At 35.9% G+C, this 16539-nt stretch overlaps 1 protein-coding gene across 1 annotated transcript in view; it reads right to left on the reverse strand.

Moving 5' to 3' along the window:
• The window catches only part of CEP128 (centrosomal protein 128), a 167849-nt gene that overhangs the window by 11867 nt on the left and 139443 nt on the right, over nucleotides 1-16539 (reverse strand). Inside the window, exon 20 of the mRNA XM_070931475.1 lies at nucleotides 5103-5126. Within this exon, the coding sequence (XP_070787576.1) occupies nucleotides 5103-5126 (24 nt within the window). The remainder of the gene's footprint in view (nucleotides 1-5102; nucleotides 5127-16539) is intronic.

Genomic DNA, 16539 nt, shown 5'->3' on the forward strand with positions numbered 1-16539 from the left:
ATGAGGCAGCTGCTTTACATGAGCTTTGTGGGAAGTACACCTACTTGACCTCCAAAGAAAAAGAAGAAAAAAAACATCAAAGGTTTCTCAGAAGCTCTGATTCCAATAACTAATCCTTCTGGACTTATTGCACGTCTATGTTAATAACCGCTTTGGTATCAGCCTGTGGGGTTGTATATGATGCCAGAACTATGTAGCAAATTGGAACTCCAGAGGCAGATAAAAGAAGCCAGAAAATGTATAACAAACTTTTTGGAATACAAAGAAATATGATGTGAACTGATCTTGAAGATGGTATAGAAACAGTTCCTCAAATGATAAAGATATATCGAGGCAAAAAGAGAGAAGGATGTTAATAAGCACCCCAGAATTCATATCTGTGGTATGTATCATAACATGTGCAACATTCATTAATATGGAATCAGTCTCTCTACTCCCCTTTAACTGGTAGGGAACCATTCCCTAGTTCATAATGAAAGCCCAGAGAAATGCTACTGATGCTCATCACTGAACATTATTACTGAAGATTTGAGCCATAGAAGAACAAGAACCCAGAGGATCTCAACTCTGAGAATTCCTGGATTGTTCACTGGGTTGCTTTTAATTCAGTGTGGGTTGTCAGTTCCCATATATTATGCTGAACCTGTAGCTGTATATTTCATATGAATGATGCAACCTTGTCAGTCTATCATCCTTAGAACTGTAGGGCAGGAATGCCAGTATCAAAATATTGTGGCTTCTGCTGTACAGTTCACAGAGATTGCTTGAGGGTTATTGGTCTTGATAGTTTCAATTAGAAGTTTCTTTCATTCGAAGTTCAGTTGAGAGGAAAGTTTCTTCCTGTTTTGGCGTGTTGTTGGACCCAAGAAGGAATAAACTATACAGAAGATCCCAAGACAAGCAAATTAATCTTTTTGAGGTTAGGAAAGGACAGTAGGATTAGTTTGGCAAAGTCACTACAAGAAGTTGCATCACTACTGAAACAAAGACGGCCAGGTCAAAATCAAAATGGAGAACTTCTAAGAAATTAGGAGGTCCAGTTCCCTTCAGGCTTATTTCCAAAGAAGTACCTACACATAGGAAAATCAATTTGTGCTTGTCTGGCAATAGTTTTGAAAATCAATTTTGCTCTTCTTGTCCAAACAGCAAGTAGAGCAAGTGACCATCAACAGGTAGTAATTTGAAATGACAAGCACATTTACAAAATAGCACTTAGATAAGGTGGGAAAATCTTTATGTTCAATGCCTAGATCTTGTCGCACCAATAATTCCTCCAATCTTTCTTGTTTTTATCTTCCTATTACAGAGACAACTGAAAATAAAATGAAGTATTAATATTCTGTTATCCTTAACAGAAAACATGGAAAATTTGCTGTAGTAGCTGACAAGGAACTGAGGATAGTGTGGTATATCAGCTGGGAACATATGCAGTTCAGGTGTATTTGTTACCCCAAACTTCTCACCTATAGAAAGCTCCCAATGGGTTTTAGCAGAAGTGCACAATCTATAAGTGTAATATGCAGAAATGATGATGAAGAATAAAAACTAACTTTTGTAGACCATGGACATTTTTTAAAACTTGGAAAAGTCTTGGGGTGCAGCTAAGTAATCCTTTAGGTGTATACCAAAATATAAAGAAGCATGGCCATAATTTACAGTGACAGCAACAGACAGTTACTTATAACTTAGCTAGGAGCTGTAATGTTAAAAGCAATCCAAGAAAGATATATTTCAAAGTAACTGTGATTATACATCAAATATAACATCAGAGTGCCTATGTCCAGGTTCAAAACAATTCTTTAAAAGTTTCTGTCAATATGAAGCAGAATAAAAAAGAAAACATAGCAAAATTTCCTTCAAAAAGTTATGAACAAAACAACAGAGTTGGAAGGACACGGGAGATCTTCTAGTCCAACCCCCTGCTTGAGCAGAAGATTCTGTAATATTTCAGACAAATGATTTTCCAAACTCTTCTTAAAAACCTCCAGCGATGGGGCACCGACAACTTCTGAAGGCAGAAGTTCCACTGATTAATTTTTCTAACAGTTAGGAAATTTCTTCTTATTTCTAGGTTGCTTCTCTCCTTCATTTGTTTCCATCCATTGCTTTTTGTTCTGCCTTCAGATGCCTTGTAGAATAGGTTGATCCCCTCTTCTTTGTGGCTGCCCCTCAAATACTGGAACACTGCAATCAACCATTCTTCGTATGTTTCAGCCTCCGTTCCCTAATCATCTTTGTTGCTTTTTTCTGCACTCTTTCTAGAGTTTCAACATTTATTTAATATTGTGGCAACCAAAAGTGGATGCAATATTTCATCTGTGAACTTATCAAGACATTTTAAAGCGACACTAACATTTCACATGATCATGATTACATCCCTCTGTTAATGCAGTTTAGGCCTGCATTGGCTCACACTGCTGGCTCCTATTTAAATGGTTGTCCACTAGGACTCCTAGATCCCTCTTGCAGTTACTTTATTGAGCCAGATACCTGTGGCTCTATACCTGTGTATTTGGTTTTTCTTGCCCAAGTTTAAAACCTTACTTTTCTCACCACTGAAATTCTTTTTGTTAGATAGGGCCCAGAATTCTGTCAAAATCCTTTTGTATCTTAAGCCTCTCTTCTGGAGTGTTGGCTATTTCTGCCAGTTTGGTGTCTCTGCAAATTTGATGTGTTCCCCTTCTATCCCCTCGCCTAAGTCATTTATGAAGACATTGAAGAGTACTGGTGGGTACCCCACTGCATACTTTCCTCCATGTCAAATCAGTTCCATTAAGGAACATTGAGTGTGGTTAGTCAGCCAGTTACTAATCCATCTGATGGTGATGCTATCTAATCAACATTGTTTTTTTATCTTATCAAGTAGTAGGTTGTGGCCTACTTTATCAAATACCTTACTGAAGACCAAGTCAATTATCTCCACAGCATTTTGCTGGTCCACTAATGTAGTCACTATGTTAAAGAATGAAATAAGGTTTGTCTGGCATGGTCTGTTATGGTCAAACACATGTTGGCTTCTGGTTATAACTTTGTTTGCCTCTAGGTGTTTGCAGATTAATTGCTTGATTATCTTTTCTAGGATCTTGCCAGGTATTGATGTCAGGCTGTTAGTCTGTAGTTCCTAGATCCATTTTTTTTTTCCTTTTCTGGAGATGGAAATCATGTCAGCTCTTTTCCAGTCCTCTGATAGTTCCCCAGTGCTTCAGGATCTTTGAAAGATATGGTTCAATGGTTCTGAGATCATATCTGCTAGTTCCTTCAGAAACTTGGGACATAATCCAACCCTGGGATGCATCCATTCAGCACACGGTAATTTGAACTCATCTCGAGTGGACAGGTGTTCTTTTACAATTTTCTTGCCTATTTTGTCTTGCATCGCTAACCTGTCTTTTACGGTACTGTTTTTGATAGGTTGAGCTATTTTTCCTTTTGCGTGAAGATAGATGCAAGGAATAAATTAAGCAGTTCCGCTTTTCTCCCCCCCCCCCCGCTGCCCAGCACTTCCTTGCCATCTTCTCACTTTAATAGACCAATTGTTTCATTTTTTTTGTTTTTTAAATGTTGAAAGAAACTTTTAAAATTATTTTTAACATTTGTTACAAGATCATTGCAAGCGAATAATGTAATTTGTTGCACTACTTTTACTACAGATAAACCTTGACTTCTGACCACAATTGGGCCAACATTTCTGTTGCTAAGTAAAACATTTGTTAAGTGAGGGTTAGGGTTAGAGTTGTTAAGTGAATCACTGCAGTTGTTAAGTTAGTAACATGGTTGTTAAATGAATCAGGTTTGCCCATTGACTCTGCTTGTCAGAATATTGCAAAAGGTGATGACTTGACCCTGGGACACTGCAATTGTCATCAATATGAGTCAATTGCCAAGCATCTGAATTTTGATCAGGTGACCATGGGGATGCCGCAACAGTTGTAAGTGTGAAAAATGGTCATAAGTCACTTTTTTCAGTGACATTATAACTTTGAATGATCACTAAGTGAACTGTTATAAATCAAGGATTACCTGTATTTACTAATTTTACTATTTACTACTACTATTGATATGGCTGCATTTTAGTTTCAAGATTTTATGAATTAAATTTATTATTTATTGGATCCATTACAATCTGTCTTCTCTGCACTGTAGTAGTAAACCTGCCAATAATTCTATTTTTTTAAAAAAATTCCTAATATAAGGGTATCATTATAAATTAAACATGTGCACACATGTACTTTATTCATTGTTCGGGAAGACAAAAAGATGAGCAATACCTAATCTGTCTCATACAAGAGTCTGAATAGCAGGTAACAACAAGATTGTACACACACTTGTTTCTGCAAGAACCTCTGTCTTGAAGGGAAAATATAATTTGCTATTGCCAAACTCCAAAATGGATGTCCAAATAAAGTTTTTCATACCCCAATCAGTATAATTACTTAGGTCAACAACTTCAGTTTCCCAAAGGCAATATATATATAATTGCTAAGAATATTAAAAACTAAGCACACTCATCATTTTCAAGTATAAACAGTTTACATTTTTAATTGACCTTTAAAGTATGGATGACTTCACCAATTTAGTTCCATATTAAGTGATCTCATGTGGATGTCCTGTGTTTTTGTACATATTGTTTGGTTTATCACAGCTAACTGGCAAGAGACAATCTGGTGAAATGTTTAAGGCACAAGATTAGAAACCAGAAGATCATGAATTCTAGTCTTACCTTAGAAACAAAACCAGTCGGGTGACTTTGGGCCAGTCCTTCTTCTCTCAGCCCTAGAAAGCAGGCAATGGCCAACCACTTCCAAAATCTTGTCAAAAAAATTTCAGGGACTACTCCAGGAAGTGACCATTAGGATCAACAATAACCTGAAGGCATGCATGCGTGCACTCATGTATACCCACACAACTAGCAATAACTCTACCTTTTAGAAATTGATTCACAGTTTGTAAAACCGTGACCACAGTTTATAAAACTGTGATCTGGATGACTGAGAATCTCCATAGACAGTTTTAGACAACTAATTTAATATTCCACATATATTATCTTTTAACAAAAAGAAGAAAAATCTTACTTAAAAGTAATTCATGAGAATACAACTTACTGTTTCAAATGCTGTTATTCGCTCCTGTATTGAAAGGAAGCAATGAGAAAGTATAGTAAGATTGTGATCAAGATCAATCAAAGACATAAATGTAGTAACAGAATAACAGAGTTTGAAGGGACCTTGGAGGCAGTGATGAAATCCAATTTTTTTTACTACCGGTTCTGTGGGTGTGGCTTGGTAGGCTTGGTGTGGCTTGGTGGGCGTGGCTTGGTGGGCATGGCAGGAGAACGATATTGCAAAATCTCCATTCCCACCCCACTCCAGGGAAAGGATATTGCAAAATCTCCATTCCCACCCCACTCTGGGGCCAACCAGAGGTGGTATTTGCCAGTACTCCGAACTACTCAAAATTTCCGCTACTGGTTCTCCGAACTACTCAAAATTTCCTCTACCGGTTCTCCAGAACATGTCAGAACCTACTGGATTTCACCCCTGGCTGGAGGTCTTCTTCCCTGCTTAGGCAGGAAACCCTACACCACTTTAGACAAATGGTTATCCAATATCTTCTTAAAAACTTCCAGTGTTGGAGCATTCACAACTTCTGGAGGCAAGTTGTTCCACTGATTAATAGTACATCCTTCAAATCTTAGTAAAGGATATGCCCACATAGCATTGCTGTTTTTATTATTAAATTATATTACTGCATTTGTATTTGTTTTATTTTACTAATCATAGTATTAATTATAATTTAAATATTAACTATAGTATTTGAATACAGTACTATACAATGAGAATAATCCAGTCCTCCTTTCAGAGCAACAATGGGATAGAAATAAAACATGTTTTACTTAGTGGAAATTATTGGTTACGTGCTCTATATATTAAAGTATTTCTATTCATCGTTTTAAAGTTAATTACCACTTCTATGAATGTGAAACAGACATTTTAAGCTCATTTTCTTTTCAGAATCATGTTTCTTTGTTGCCTATACAACCTTCTGCTACAGGTTCATAATACCCTTATTTAAAGAATTGGCTTAGGTCATTCTACTCAAAGAGAAGCTGGCAACACCAGCCCAATCATTTTTTTTTCATGAAAGCCTTATATTGTATAATTATTTATATGATCATGATAGCAAATATGTCCAAAGATAAAAAAGCAGTATTGCTGCCAGAGAATTTGGTGTGAATTGTTGAAATGCTTGGCATTACCATCTATATAAGCCAAAGATAAGCCAATTTGAAGGTGTTTAGGATGACATGAAGGATATTGAAGGAAAAGATGTATAGTTAATGGCTATGCAAAATATATATTTTAATTTTGGACTGATGACAAACATAGGCAGAACAGGTGATATTTACCAACTACATATTTTACATTCTAGCTTTTATCATGAGATAGGAAAAGATTGCTAAATTATTTTCCCAAGCCTGTACATTATTTAAATAGCTGAAAAAAATCAGTACATTTATATTGAGCTTAGTTAAGTATGCATAGATTTGGGGTACTATGGTGCATTGATGTCATTTAAGGTCCTGTTGATGTTGAAGCTATGTAAGGTAGGCATGAAAAACATAGAATTTCTAAATATTTTTGGGGGGCGGTTGTTTGTGTTTTTTTGTTTTGAGGAAAAGCTAATTTCTTATTCAGCACTCAAAATTTATCTTTAGGGAAATACCCACATTTCTTTGGTTAGAAAAAGGTAAAACCAGCAAGCCATGAACAAGTTGTTTAATACTGAATCTTTTCATGCAACTATATTATTGAAGGCACAGCTCTAAAAGTTCCAATTACTACATAATGAAACCTAATAAGACAAATTGTTTTTAACAAATGAAAAATAGAACCAATTAGCAGATTGGGAAGGTAAAAATGTCAGTTGCCACCATGTTGTACCCTACTTGAATTCTTTTAATATTTAATGCTTCACAGCATCATGTTAAATCAAATATTTGACCATATTCATTCTGCAAATATGACATGCAATTCAATTGATATAAATGCTGTTCAAAAATGAATGGAATTAATATGCATAAGTGATTTGCAATCTACAATAAGGTAAGGCACAGCACCTTTCTGCTTCTAGTTAAACCAGCCATTTTGTTTCATATAAAAATAAGAGTGTACATAGAAGTACAAAACCTTTAGCTGGTGAAATATAGCCATTCACAAGTCCTTATAATTCCCTAAAAGTATTTTTTTTTAAAAAAATAATCAATATTCCCTTCAACAATATTGGAGTAATCTGTGAACTTTTGTCTATTCAAGAGACTTCATTTATAGTGCAGAACATGGCAAAACTTAACCATTCTTGATATATTAGATCTTTAAATGGAGATTCATGTCATTCATTCATTCATTCATTCATTCATTCATTCATTCATTCACCCATTTAAATCTACACCTTTTCCAATTTTATTTTTAAATGACCTGCAACATCCCATGGATGTTGACTATACTCAAGCATTATGCAGTGAAACTGTTAGATCAGCGGTTCTCAACCTGGGGGTCACGACCCCTTTGGGGGTCGAACGGCCATTTCACAGGGGTCGCCAAAGCCCTCTCTCACCCCCCCCACGCCTTCACTCACCCTCACCCTCTGCCTCTGTTGGATCGCCCGGTCGCCGTTCGCTTACCCTGCCCACTCCCAATCTATTGCTGCCTCCGGAGTCCCAGCTGATGGCTAGAGGGAAAAAAAACTTTAAATTCTTGCCGCGGGGCTTCAAAGAGCTAGCTGCAAAGAGGTAAATTCCTGGAGCAAATTTTTTCCCCCCTAGCTATGCTGAAAAAGCGAAATTGAAAGGCTGCAACGTGACAAAATGAGGCAGAGAGATTTCTTTTTCTTTTTCCTCACCAAAAAAGGTAGGTGCAAAACTGCAAACAATGGGAAATTTAGGGCAAAAGAGGAGAGTTCCAAGATTTTAAAACACAAAAGAAAAAAAGCTCTATTTAACCAGGGAATTGTAATAATTGAGATACTATTAATTGGTTAAGTTGTGGTTTGGAGGAATATATGGGGGAAATTATTTGGTTTATTATTATTGGTAAATATAATTAATTGATTTGTAAGAAATTGGATTGCATGGAAATAATTGGAATATTCATGTTCATATTGATTAATATTAATATACAAAAAAGATAGTTATATAACTAATTGATCTGCTCCAAGTGGGGAAAAAGACACTGGAAACATGGAGACTGCTTGGAAAGATGGTTTAATGGTGGACAGGATCACATGGCTTGATGGGGCCCATTGTGTTAGTTTCTGTTGCTATTGTGTTGCAAATGTCCTTTGACAAAGGATTGACTTTCTGCCTCTGGCCCATTAACAAAGGGTGAGGGGCAGGAAGGTGGGAGCTGTTTTGTCTGTAAAATATGCTTCTCCATTTCTCATCCAGGTAGGGAAATATAATATTCTGCCTTTTTAATATTTCCCAAAATATTTCATTCTTCTAGGAAAGGGGTGGGTGCTAACCTCCTACAACTATTTAAATTTGTGAACCGGCCAAATACTCTGTTCAAAGAAAATACGTTGTATGTTTGTATGTGTGTTTCTAATTATTGCTATTTATTGCTATTTGTTCTCTTTTATTCTTTAAAGTTTAACAATTCATTCTTTATTTTAATATCTTAATATTTGTTTGGGGTTGGCTTTTTTCCTTTTCATCTTTTTTATTGTACAGCAATCTTTTCCCTCAAACCTACCACCTCTCTCTTTTCTTTCCTTCTTACTTTCTCTTCCTCCCCCTCTTCTTCTCCTCCCTACTTCCTCTTCCTTTCTCCTTCTCCTCCTCTCTTCCTCTCTCTCTTACCTTCACTCCTACTCTAATTTCCCTTCCCTTCCTTCATCCCTCTCTATTGCTGTATCCTTTTATGCATATGAACTACTCAGAGGGCTGAAAAAGTTATTTTTGACTGGTCCTCGCACTTTTGACCAGTCCTTGAACTTACGACTGTCCTCACAATTTACATATTTGCGCTATCTGTCACCATGGTGAAGAGAAGCAGTTATGAAATGAGTGACACGGTTGTTAAGAATGGTACAATGGGCATAAATGATGACCAGTCATAACTGCGAAGACCGGTCAAAAGTGCGAGGACCTGTTAGAAATCACATTTTTCAGCCCTCTGAGTAGTCCTTTTGTGCACAGGGACTACTCAGAGGGCTGAAAAAGTTATTTTTGACTGGTCCACACACTTTTGACCAGTCCTCGAATTTACGACTGTCCTCACATTTTACGTTTTTTGCCCTATCTTATACCATGTTGAAGAGAAGCAGTTGTGAAATGAGTGACATAGTTGTTAAGAATGCTGCACAGGCATAAATGTGAGGATGGTCATAAGTGTGAGGACCAGTCAAAAATGCGAGGACCTGTCAGAAATGACTTTTTTCAGCCCTCTGAGTAGTCCCTATACATATAGCCATGGCCATCCGGTCACATGACCAGCTAGCCACGCCCACCCAGTCACATGACCAAGCCACACCCACAAAATAAGCCACGCCCACAGAACCGGTAGTAAAAAAAATTAGAACCCACCCTTGGTTGGGGGTCACCACAACATGAGGAACTGTATTAAAGGGTCACGGCATTAGGAAGGTTGAGAACCACTGTGTTAGATACTCAAAAGTGGAATGCTTTGTTACTACTCACAATAAAGCAATAGTTGGTGAAGATAATGGAACTTGTGGAGATGGCTAAATTAACTTTTTTGATTGGAGAGAAAACAATTATATACATTTATGATTGACTAGAACCCCGTTATAGACTTTTTGCAAATGTAGTTATGGTTTGTGGTTTTGATGGTTAGAAAAACTGGATAATAGAAAAGTAAGCTTTCCTTTGTAATCATAATATACTGTGTAATTGTACTTATATTTTCTGCAAAGGACTTCGGCAGCGTCTTCATATTTATTTTTATTCCTTTTGTGCTTTTGCTTTTTTCTTCTACTTTTCTTTCTGGCTTAACTTTTTATTAGTTCACGTTAGTTTTCATGATTTTTCTAAAACTTTCAATAAAATTTTATATTAAAAAGCAAGCTCAAGCATTATTGGACTATTTCTTCCCCCCGCCACTTCCTTAAATTGGATCCCCCCCTGCAGTAGTATATGATTTTGATTAGTGAATAAAAGAAGCAGAACATAATAAGAATTGGCTAAATGAACAAGGATTGGACAATGCTTGGTAAAAACTATACAATTTCAGAGTGTATGAATGAACATGGATGCCAGTACGATTCATATGAAAATTTCAGACATTTTATGACCCACATGGGTCTTATCCACCTACACAAATCCATGGAAGAGCTCAACAGCATTTACTTACAATAAAATATTAATAAATAAACTTATAAAACTGTCCTACATTAAATATACTAAGATGATATACTACATTAGTACAAAGATGTACTGTTTGTTTTAAAAGTTTGCTCAGTTCCTCAGTAATGAAGCAATATCAGCTACTGTGTCTAATATGTCTACTGACTTTACCTCCTATCATAATTATCCAATTGTGTGGTTCCTAATAAGTGTGTTAGCCTTAAAATTTTTGTATACATTCAGAATGATTAAATGACATAATGCTGTTAGGTCTGTATCATTCAGTATGAAACTGAGGTAAAACATGTCTAGATGGTTCCATATATCTAATGCCTCCATAGAGAATAGAATATCAGAGATAATGCTGGATTATATTCTGTCAAGTACTATTTTCTGGACTCTGAAAAAATATTTTCCAAAACATAATTTAAAAAGTGACTGATGACCGGTTTTCACACTTACAACCACTGCTGCATCCCCATGGTCACACGATTAAAATTCAGATGCTTGGCAACTGACTCAGATTTATGACTGTTGCAGTGTCCCGGGGTTATGCAATCACCTTTTGCGAACCTCTGACAAGCAAAGTCAATGGGGAAGCCAGATTCACGTTAAGTTACTAACTTAACAACTGCAGTGAATTACTTAACAACTGTGGCAAGAAAGGTTGTAAAATGGGGCAAAATTCACTTAACAACTGTCTTACTTAGCAACTGAAATTGTGGACTCAATTGTGGTCATAAGTAACAGTAACAGAGCCTTAGAGGTCATCTAGTTCAACCCCCTGCTCACTCAGGAGACCGGTACTAGGGATTCGACAGTAGTAGACAGTTCTCAATATGAATGTACATGTCAGCTTTGGAAGCCATATTAGGCCGGAAGCTTCCATGCTGCCACCTTCTCATATGTGGGAAATGCTTGCTTCCGTGTCTTTACTTGGAGTTGGGGTTTTCTGGAACGCTGACATTACATATGTGCCTGTGTTTATGTTTTTAATATATGTGCAGGAACATAATTTTCATTTCACACACACACACTGCAGCAGAAGATAGAGAAACTGTTTTAGTTAAAAAGTCTTTCATGAGAAGTGGGAGAAACTAATTGGACAGAATCAATTCCTCTCCCCACCAATCCCACTCATTCCTGAATGAAACTTTCAGCAAATGTCAAGCACTCTAACTCTTTTTATAACTAACTGAACAACAACAAAACATTCTATTTGTAGAATTCCAGAACTGGAAAGGATTCCAGAATTGGAATCCAGAATTGGAATTTTAGGCTTCCACAGTATAGAAATTAAATACCCCAATTAAACCCTGTCCAGACTCTGCTTGAACACATCCAGCAAATGAGAGCCCTCCAACTTCCTTAGTAGCTACTTTCTCTGTCAAGCTAGTTTTATCATTCCTTAAAGCCACAGAATTTAAGAAAACAATCTAGGACAATTATTCTGTATGCTACAATGCTACAATACAGAAAACGACCTTCTTCTGTGCGACATTCTAAATTATTTTGCTACCAAGTCATGTTTCCTTGTTTTTTTTCTCTTTTCAAAATAAAGCAGAACTAGTTTCTTCAATTGTTCCTTACAGGGATGTAGTTTTCTATTGACTTTATAGATTCCTCTAGGGCTTACACCACTTTCCAAATGGGAAGTACACCATTGGTAAGAAGAAGCATCAAAATATTGCAAAATATTTACTGTACGTTGTCATTTGTTTAAATGATGCAGAGCAATGCCTTCTTGGAAGATTCTCTTGCAATGTCATAAGCCGAATCAACAAGCTAAAAAAATTAACAGAAAATCTGAGTTGAATTTGATTGAAGTTCAAGCTAAATTTTGCTTGGACTTAACTGTAATGTTGAGGAAGAAAGAATATTTGTTCTTATACTAATTATGCCATATATTCTAAATGAAGGAAAATATGATTTTTTTCCCTCTTCGTCTCCCTCAAAATTTCATCTTGGTTGACAATAATACATCCAAAAGAAAAGTGGCTTTTTAAAACAATCAATTGGTCATCCCAAGTAATCCATGTTACTCTTTTCCTGAAAAACATAAGCAGGCAAAAATTGTGGGATCCAGAAGAGAATTCAAGCACCCTCTGCTGGCTTCTTTCTGTGCTATCAGAGATAACTTCAGTGCCATTTGACAGGAATGCATTGCTTTTCAAAAAAATTTGCTTCTCAAAGAATAACTCTATCTAGGTTTCATCCACCTCTAGAACATTAATGATAGTTTATACAGAACTGTTAAGACATCCCCCTAAGGGGATTGTTAAAACTTTAGGGGGACAAGTAAAATTTCTTGAGAATTTGAAGTGATAGAAAAATTGAAATACATACAGTGTTTCTTTTCTTAATTACCCTCTGTAGTTAAAAAAATTACCTTGTAGGTAAAAAGTGATTTATAAAATGTGTCATGTATAACTTGATTTCCTTATATGAATATGTTCTGATATGCAGTACAAAAATGAAAAATACTTTTTTCAGTTAATGATTACAAATTTATTGATTGAATTTAATAGTTTGTTCTCTGCTTGTTTCTACTCAATCATCTGTTAGTTAATTTCTTGGTATAAACATTTCCACAAAATGATCAACAGCTTTTTCATCTTATCCTTTCAAAAAAAATAGAAATATTTTGTAATTCATTTTTAACATTTTAAGGAGAAAAAATGAACTTAAACAAATAATTTTCCTTGTACATTTGTTTGTTTACTCTTGCTCATATCCAACTTCAATCATCATAATTGGAAAATCATACAGAGAAAGAAATATATAAAAACAGTTTAAAACAATGATATAATAATTTTTTCTATGTTTTTCTTTCACAATACTAGCAACAAAGAGCACAGTATTTAATATAAGACATTACTTGAGTCATATTTCCCCAGTGTGGTGCCATTCATTTGTGTGGGAACTGCATTTCCCAGACAGCACAGACTTTAGCTGGAAATCCAGGACAATGCCGAGGCCAATATAACATCTTGAGGTCACTTAACAGAGTAAGGCTACTCTAAACTGTCAACATCTGGCCCAAAAACACAATAGGTGAAAATGTGATATGGCCTTTCATATATATCTGAAAAAGGAAGTTTTTAACAGCAATGAATGTGGTTATAGTATCATCAGACCGTTTCTGAGAAGATCCATCCCAACAGTAGTTCTTTGACTGCTTAATTGGAGATGTTCAAAATTGACTTTTAAGCAGTCTTTATATAAAATATGGGTTTTCAGCAAAAATACTTCAAATTGTCCCTCTCTGAGCATGGTTATAAATCTTATGTGATTGAGCTGCACTCTTGGCTTTGTGACTCATTTGCCTCCTGTCTTCCACTAGGGAATGACACTGAAGAGCACCAAAATATTTTATTTTTGGGGCACAATGTTCTACTTTTATTCATGGCAACACTACCCTTATTATCTCAATGAACTGAAGTGCCATTGAAAATCTGTATTTGTTCTATATGGTGATCACAAACCAAGTAAGTTGTTGTATTTTCACAGGTGTACAAATTATCCTCTGAGCATCCTATTTGCAGGTTTTATTTTGCTATAAATTTGAGCTTAAAATTCAGTTGCTCAGTTCTGAGAAAGCAAAGTAATAAAACTTAATGATCACTGAAACTTAAATAAAAACGGTGTGCTTTAATAAGTTGAAGTTCTTTTATTCTCCTGAGACCTTACAGTGTAGTAAATTAAGAACTGCTCTCCTAATTGGCTGAATAACTCTACGTACCCTTTGGTGGCATGGTGAACACTAGCATTATAGGGCAAAACTCATTTTATCTTGCCTACAATCAGTGAAAGTAGATATTAAAAGATTCATTATTCATTCAACTTAGACAATGTAAGATTATTCTTTTCACAGAATACCTTTTCCAAATTTGTATAGTTTGTGGGTTTCAAATTATAATTAATGGATATTCATCTTCAAAAGTCTCTGGGCTTGAACTGAAAAAGTTTTCTCCTTGGCACTTGGTTCAAATTTACTTTTTTTTCTTGGCGGTGAGGACAAAATGTTCCAACTAGACTCTGCTGCAGTGAATCCTCTTCACCAAACAGTGAAACTGCACTAACAACATTTGGCTGTACCTATCCTAAATATTGTTAATATGTCAGAGATGCACTTTACTTCATGTTGCATTGACAAGGAAATGGGATTTGCCTTCCCCATATTTACCACTTACAGTTGTGGCTATATTTTATTTATTTATTTAAGTTATTTGTGTCCCACACTTCAGCAAGAAAGTGTGAGTTTTAAACTCAGCAGAATTTATGTGGAAAAGCATGGAAGTAGCCTTAAAGAAGGAAATGAATAGCTGTAAATGCCATCTTAGCTCTGAATGGGAGGAAAGAGAAAGGAACTGTAGAATGCTCCACCTTGATTCTATTTGGTATAAGTGGGGGAAGAAAACTCTGTTAAGGTTTCAAGATTCTGTTATCTTATAGAGTTACAATAGTTCTTGTGATGTCTGTTTCCTGACTTGGTCTACCTCACAGAGCTGCCAATTACTTAACAAACAGTGAAGGAAACAGCCTTTGTCCTTGGAATTTTCTTCTTAAGAAACATGTTATAAAAGGTAAAAGTGGTATAAGTGGAAAAGAAAAACAAGAACCTTTAGATACCAATTTTTGAAGTTATTGAATAAAGATCTTAGTTTCTTTTCTCATATCTGATGGATGACTATTAAAGGGGCATGGAGTAGATTTATCCCCTTCTACCAATATTCTGCATCTGAACATTAATGCCAGACCTCAGTCTTCTAACAACAACAACAATTCCTGCAAGACTGAAGTCCACCCATCCTTAAACAATAAAAATACCAACACAACACATTCTACAATCTCTGTGGAGTCCTTGGTGCTCTCTAATCTTGGTTGTTTGCTTGGATTACATAAAGACAGTTGTTTGCTTGAATTACCGAGGAGAAAACCACAGGGCCACTAAGCTACTATAGATAAATAGGGAGCAACTCCCACATTCACTAGCACCAATGATGTTATGTAGTTGGGTAATAAAACATCTGTAAGCAAGCAACCAAGCACCAAGGACTGCACTGTTCAAACCAGAGCTACACAAAATATATTTTCTTGGAACAACTCCTGTGTTCAAGTTGTAAGATTCAAGACTACAGTACCAACACCTGAAATTAGCACATTAGCTCTTATATTTACAATGTTATGACTGCACATAATCTTGTATACGTAGCTCAATAAATACATGCTTAATCTATACACAACACACACAAAAAATACATTATATATCCTTGTAGTTTGAGTGACCTTGATTCAGTTAGTCAGTCAGTCAGTCAGTCTGTCTGTCTGTCTGTCTGTCTGATTTAGAGGTTAGAAAGAATAACATTATGATTATATGCTGAAATAGCGAAAGCTAAACACCACTGCAGCTTACATTGCTTCCAAAGTTTGGGAAGTAATTATAGTAGCTGTATCCAGTGTTCATAAGACCTCAGAGGGAAGTCTGAATACAGTTCTGGGTAAGAGGTCTGTTAATAGCTTGGAAGAGGTTCAGAAAATAATTTTGTGTATAATAAATTATCTAGGAGACAGATCACACCAAAGAAAAGAGACAGCTTATGAAAATCAAATTGAAATGGGATAGTTTATCCTTTTAATTTTTAAAAGTATCAATTTAAAGATAATAAATAATAATAAAGATAAAGATAAAGATAATAAAGTTTCCCCCCTAGCTCCCTACAGACCACAACCTACTTCTTGGTAACCTAAAAAAACGTGGGATAGACAGCATCACCACCAGATGGATTTATAACCAGCTGACAAACCTTACTCAATGAGTATGTCCCAAAGGAGACTGAAAATCTCCATAGACTTTACTTTTACTTAATGAGTAGTCCTTAATGGTACTACATGTACATGGAGGGAAGTAAGCTGTGGGGTACCACAAGGTTCCGTCTTAGGCCCAGTATTCTTTAATATCTTCATAAATGACTTAGATGAGGGAATATAAAGGGAACTCATCAAATTTGCAGATAACACTAAACTGGCAGGAATACCCCAGAAGACAAAGTCAGGATCCAAAAAGATCTTGACAGACTTGAACAATGGGCTCTAGCCAACAAAATGAAATTTAATGTAGAGAAAAGCAAGGTTTTACATCTGGGCAGAAAAAACCAAAGGTACAAGTATAGATT

The sequence above is a fragment of the Pituophis catenifer genome, unplaced genomic scaffold (assembly GCF_029215685.1).
Source record: "Pituophis catenifer annectens isolate HBS135680 unplaced genomic scaffold, rPitCat1.0.hap2 SCAF_1, whole genome shotgun sequence".
Lineage (NCBI taxonomy): Eukaryota > Metazoa > Chordata > Lepidosauria > Squamata > Colubridae > Pituophis > Pituophis catenifer.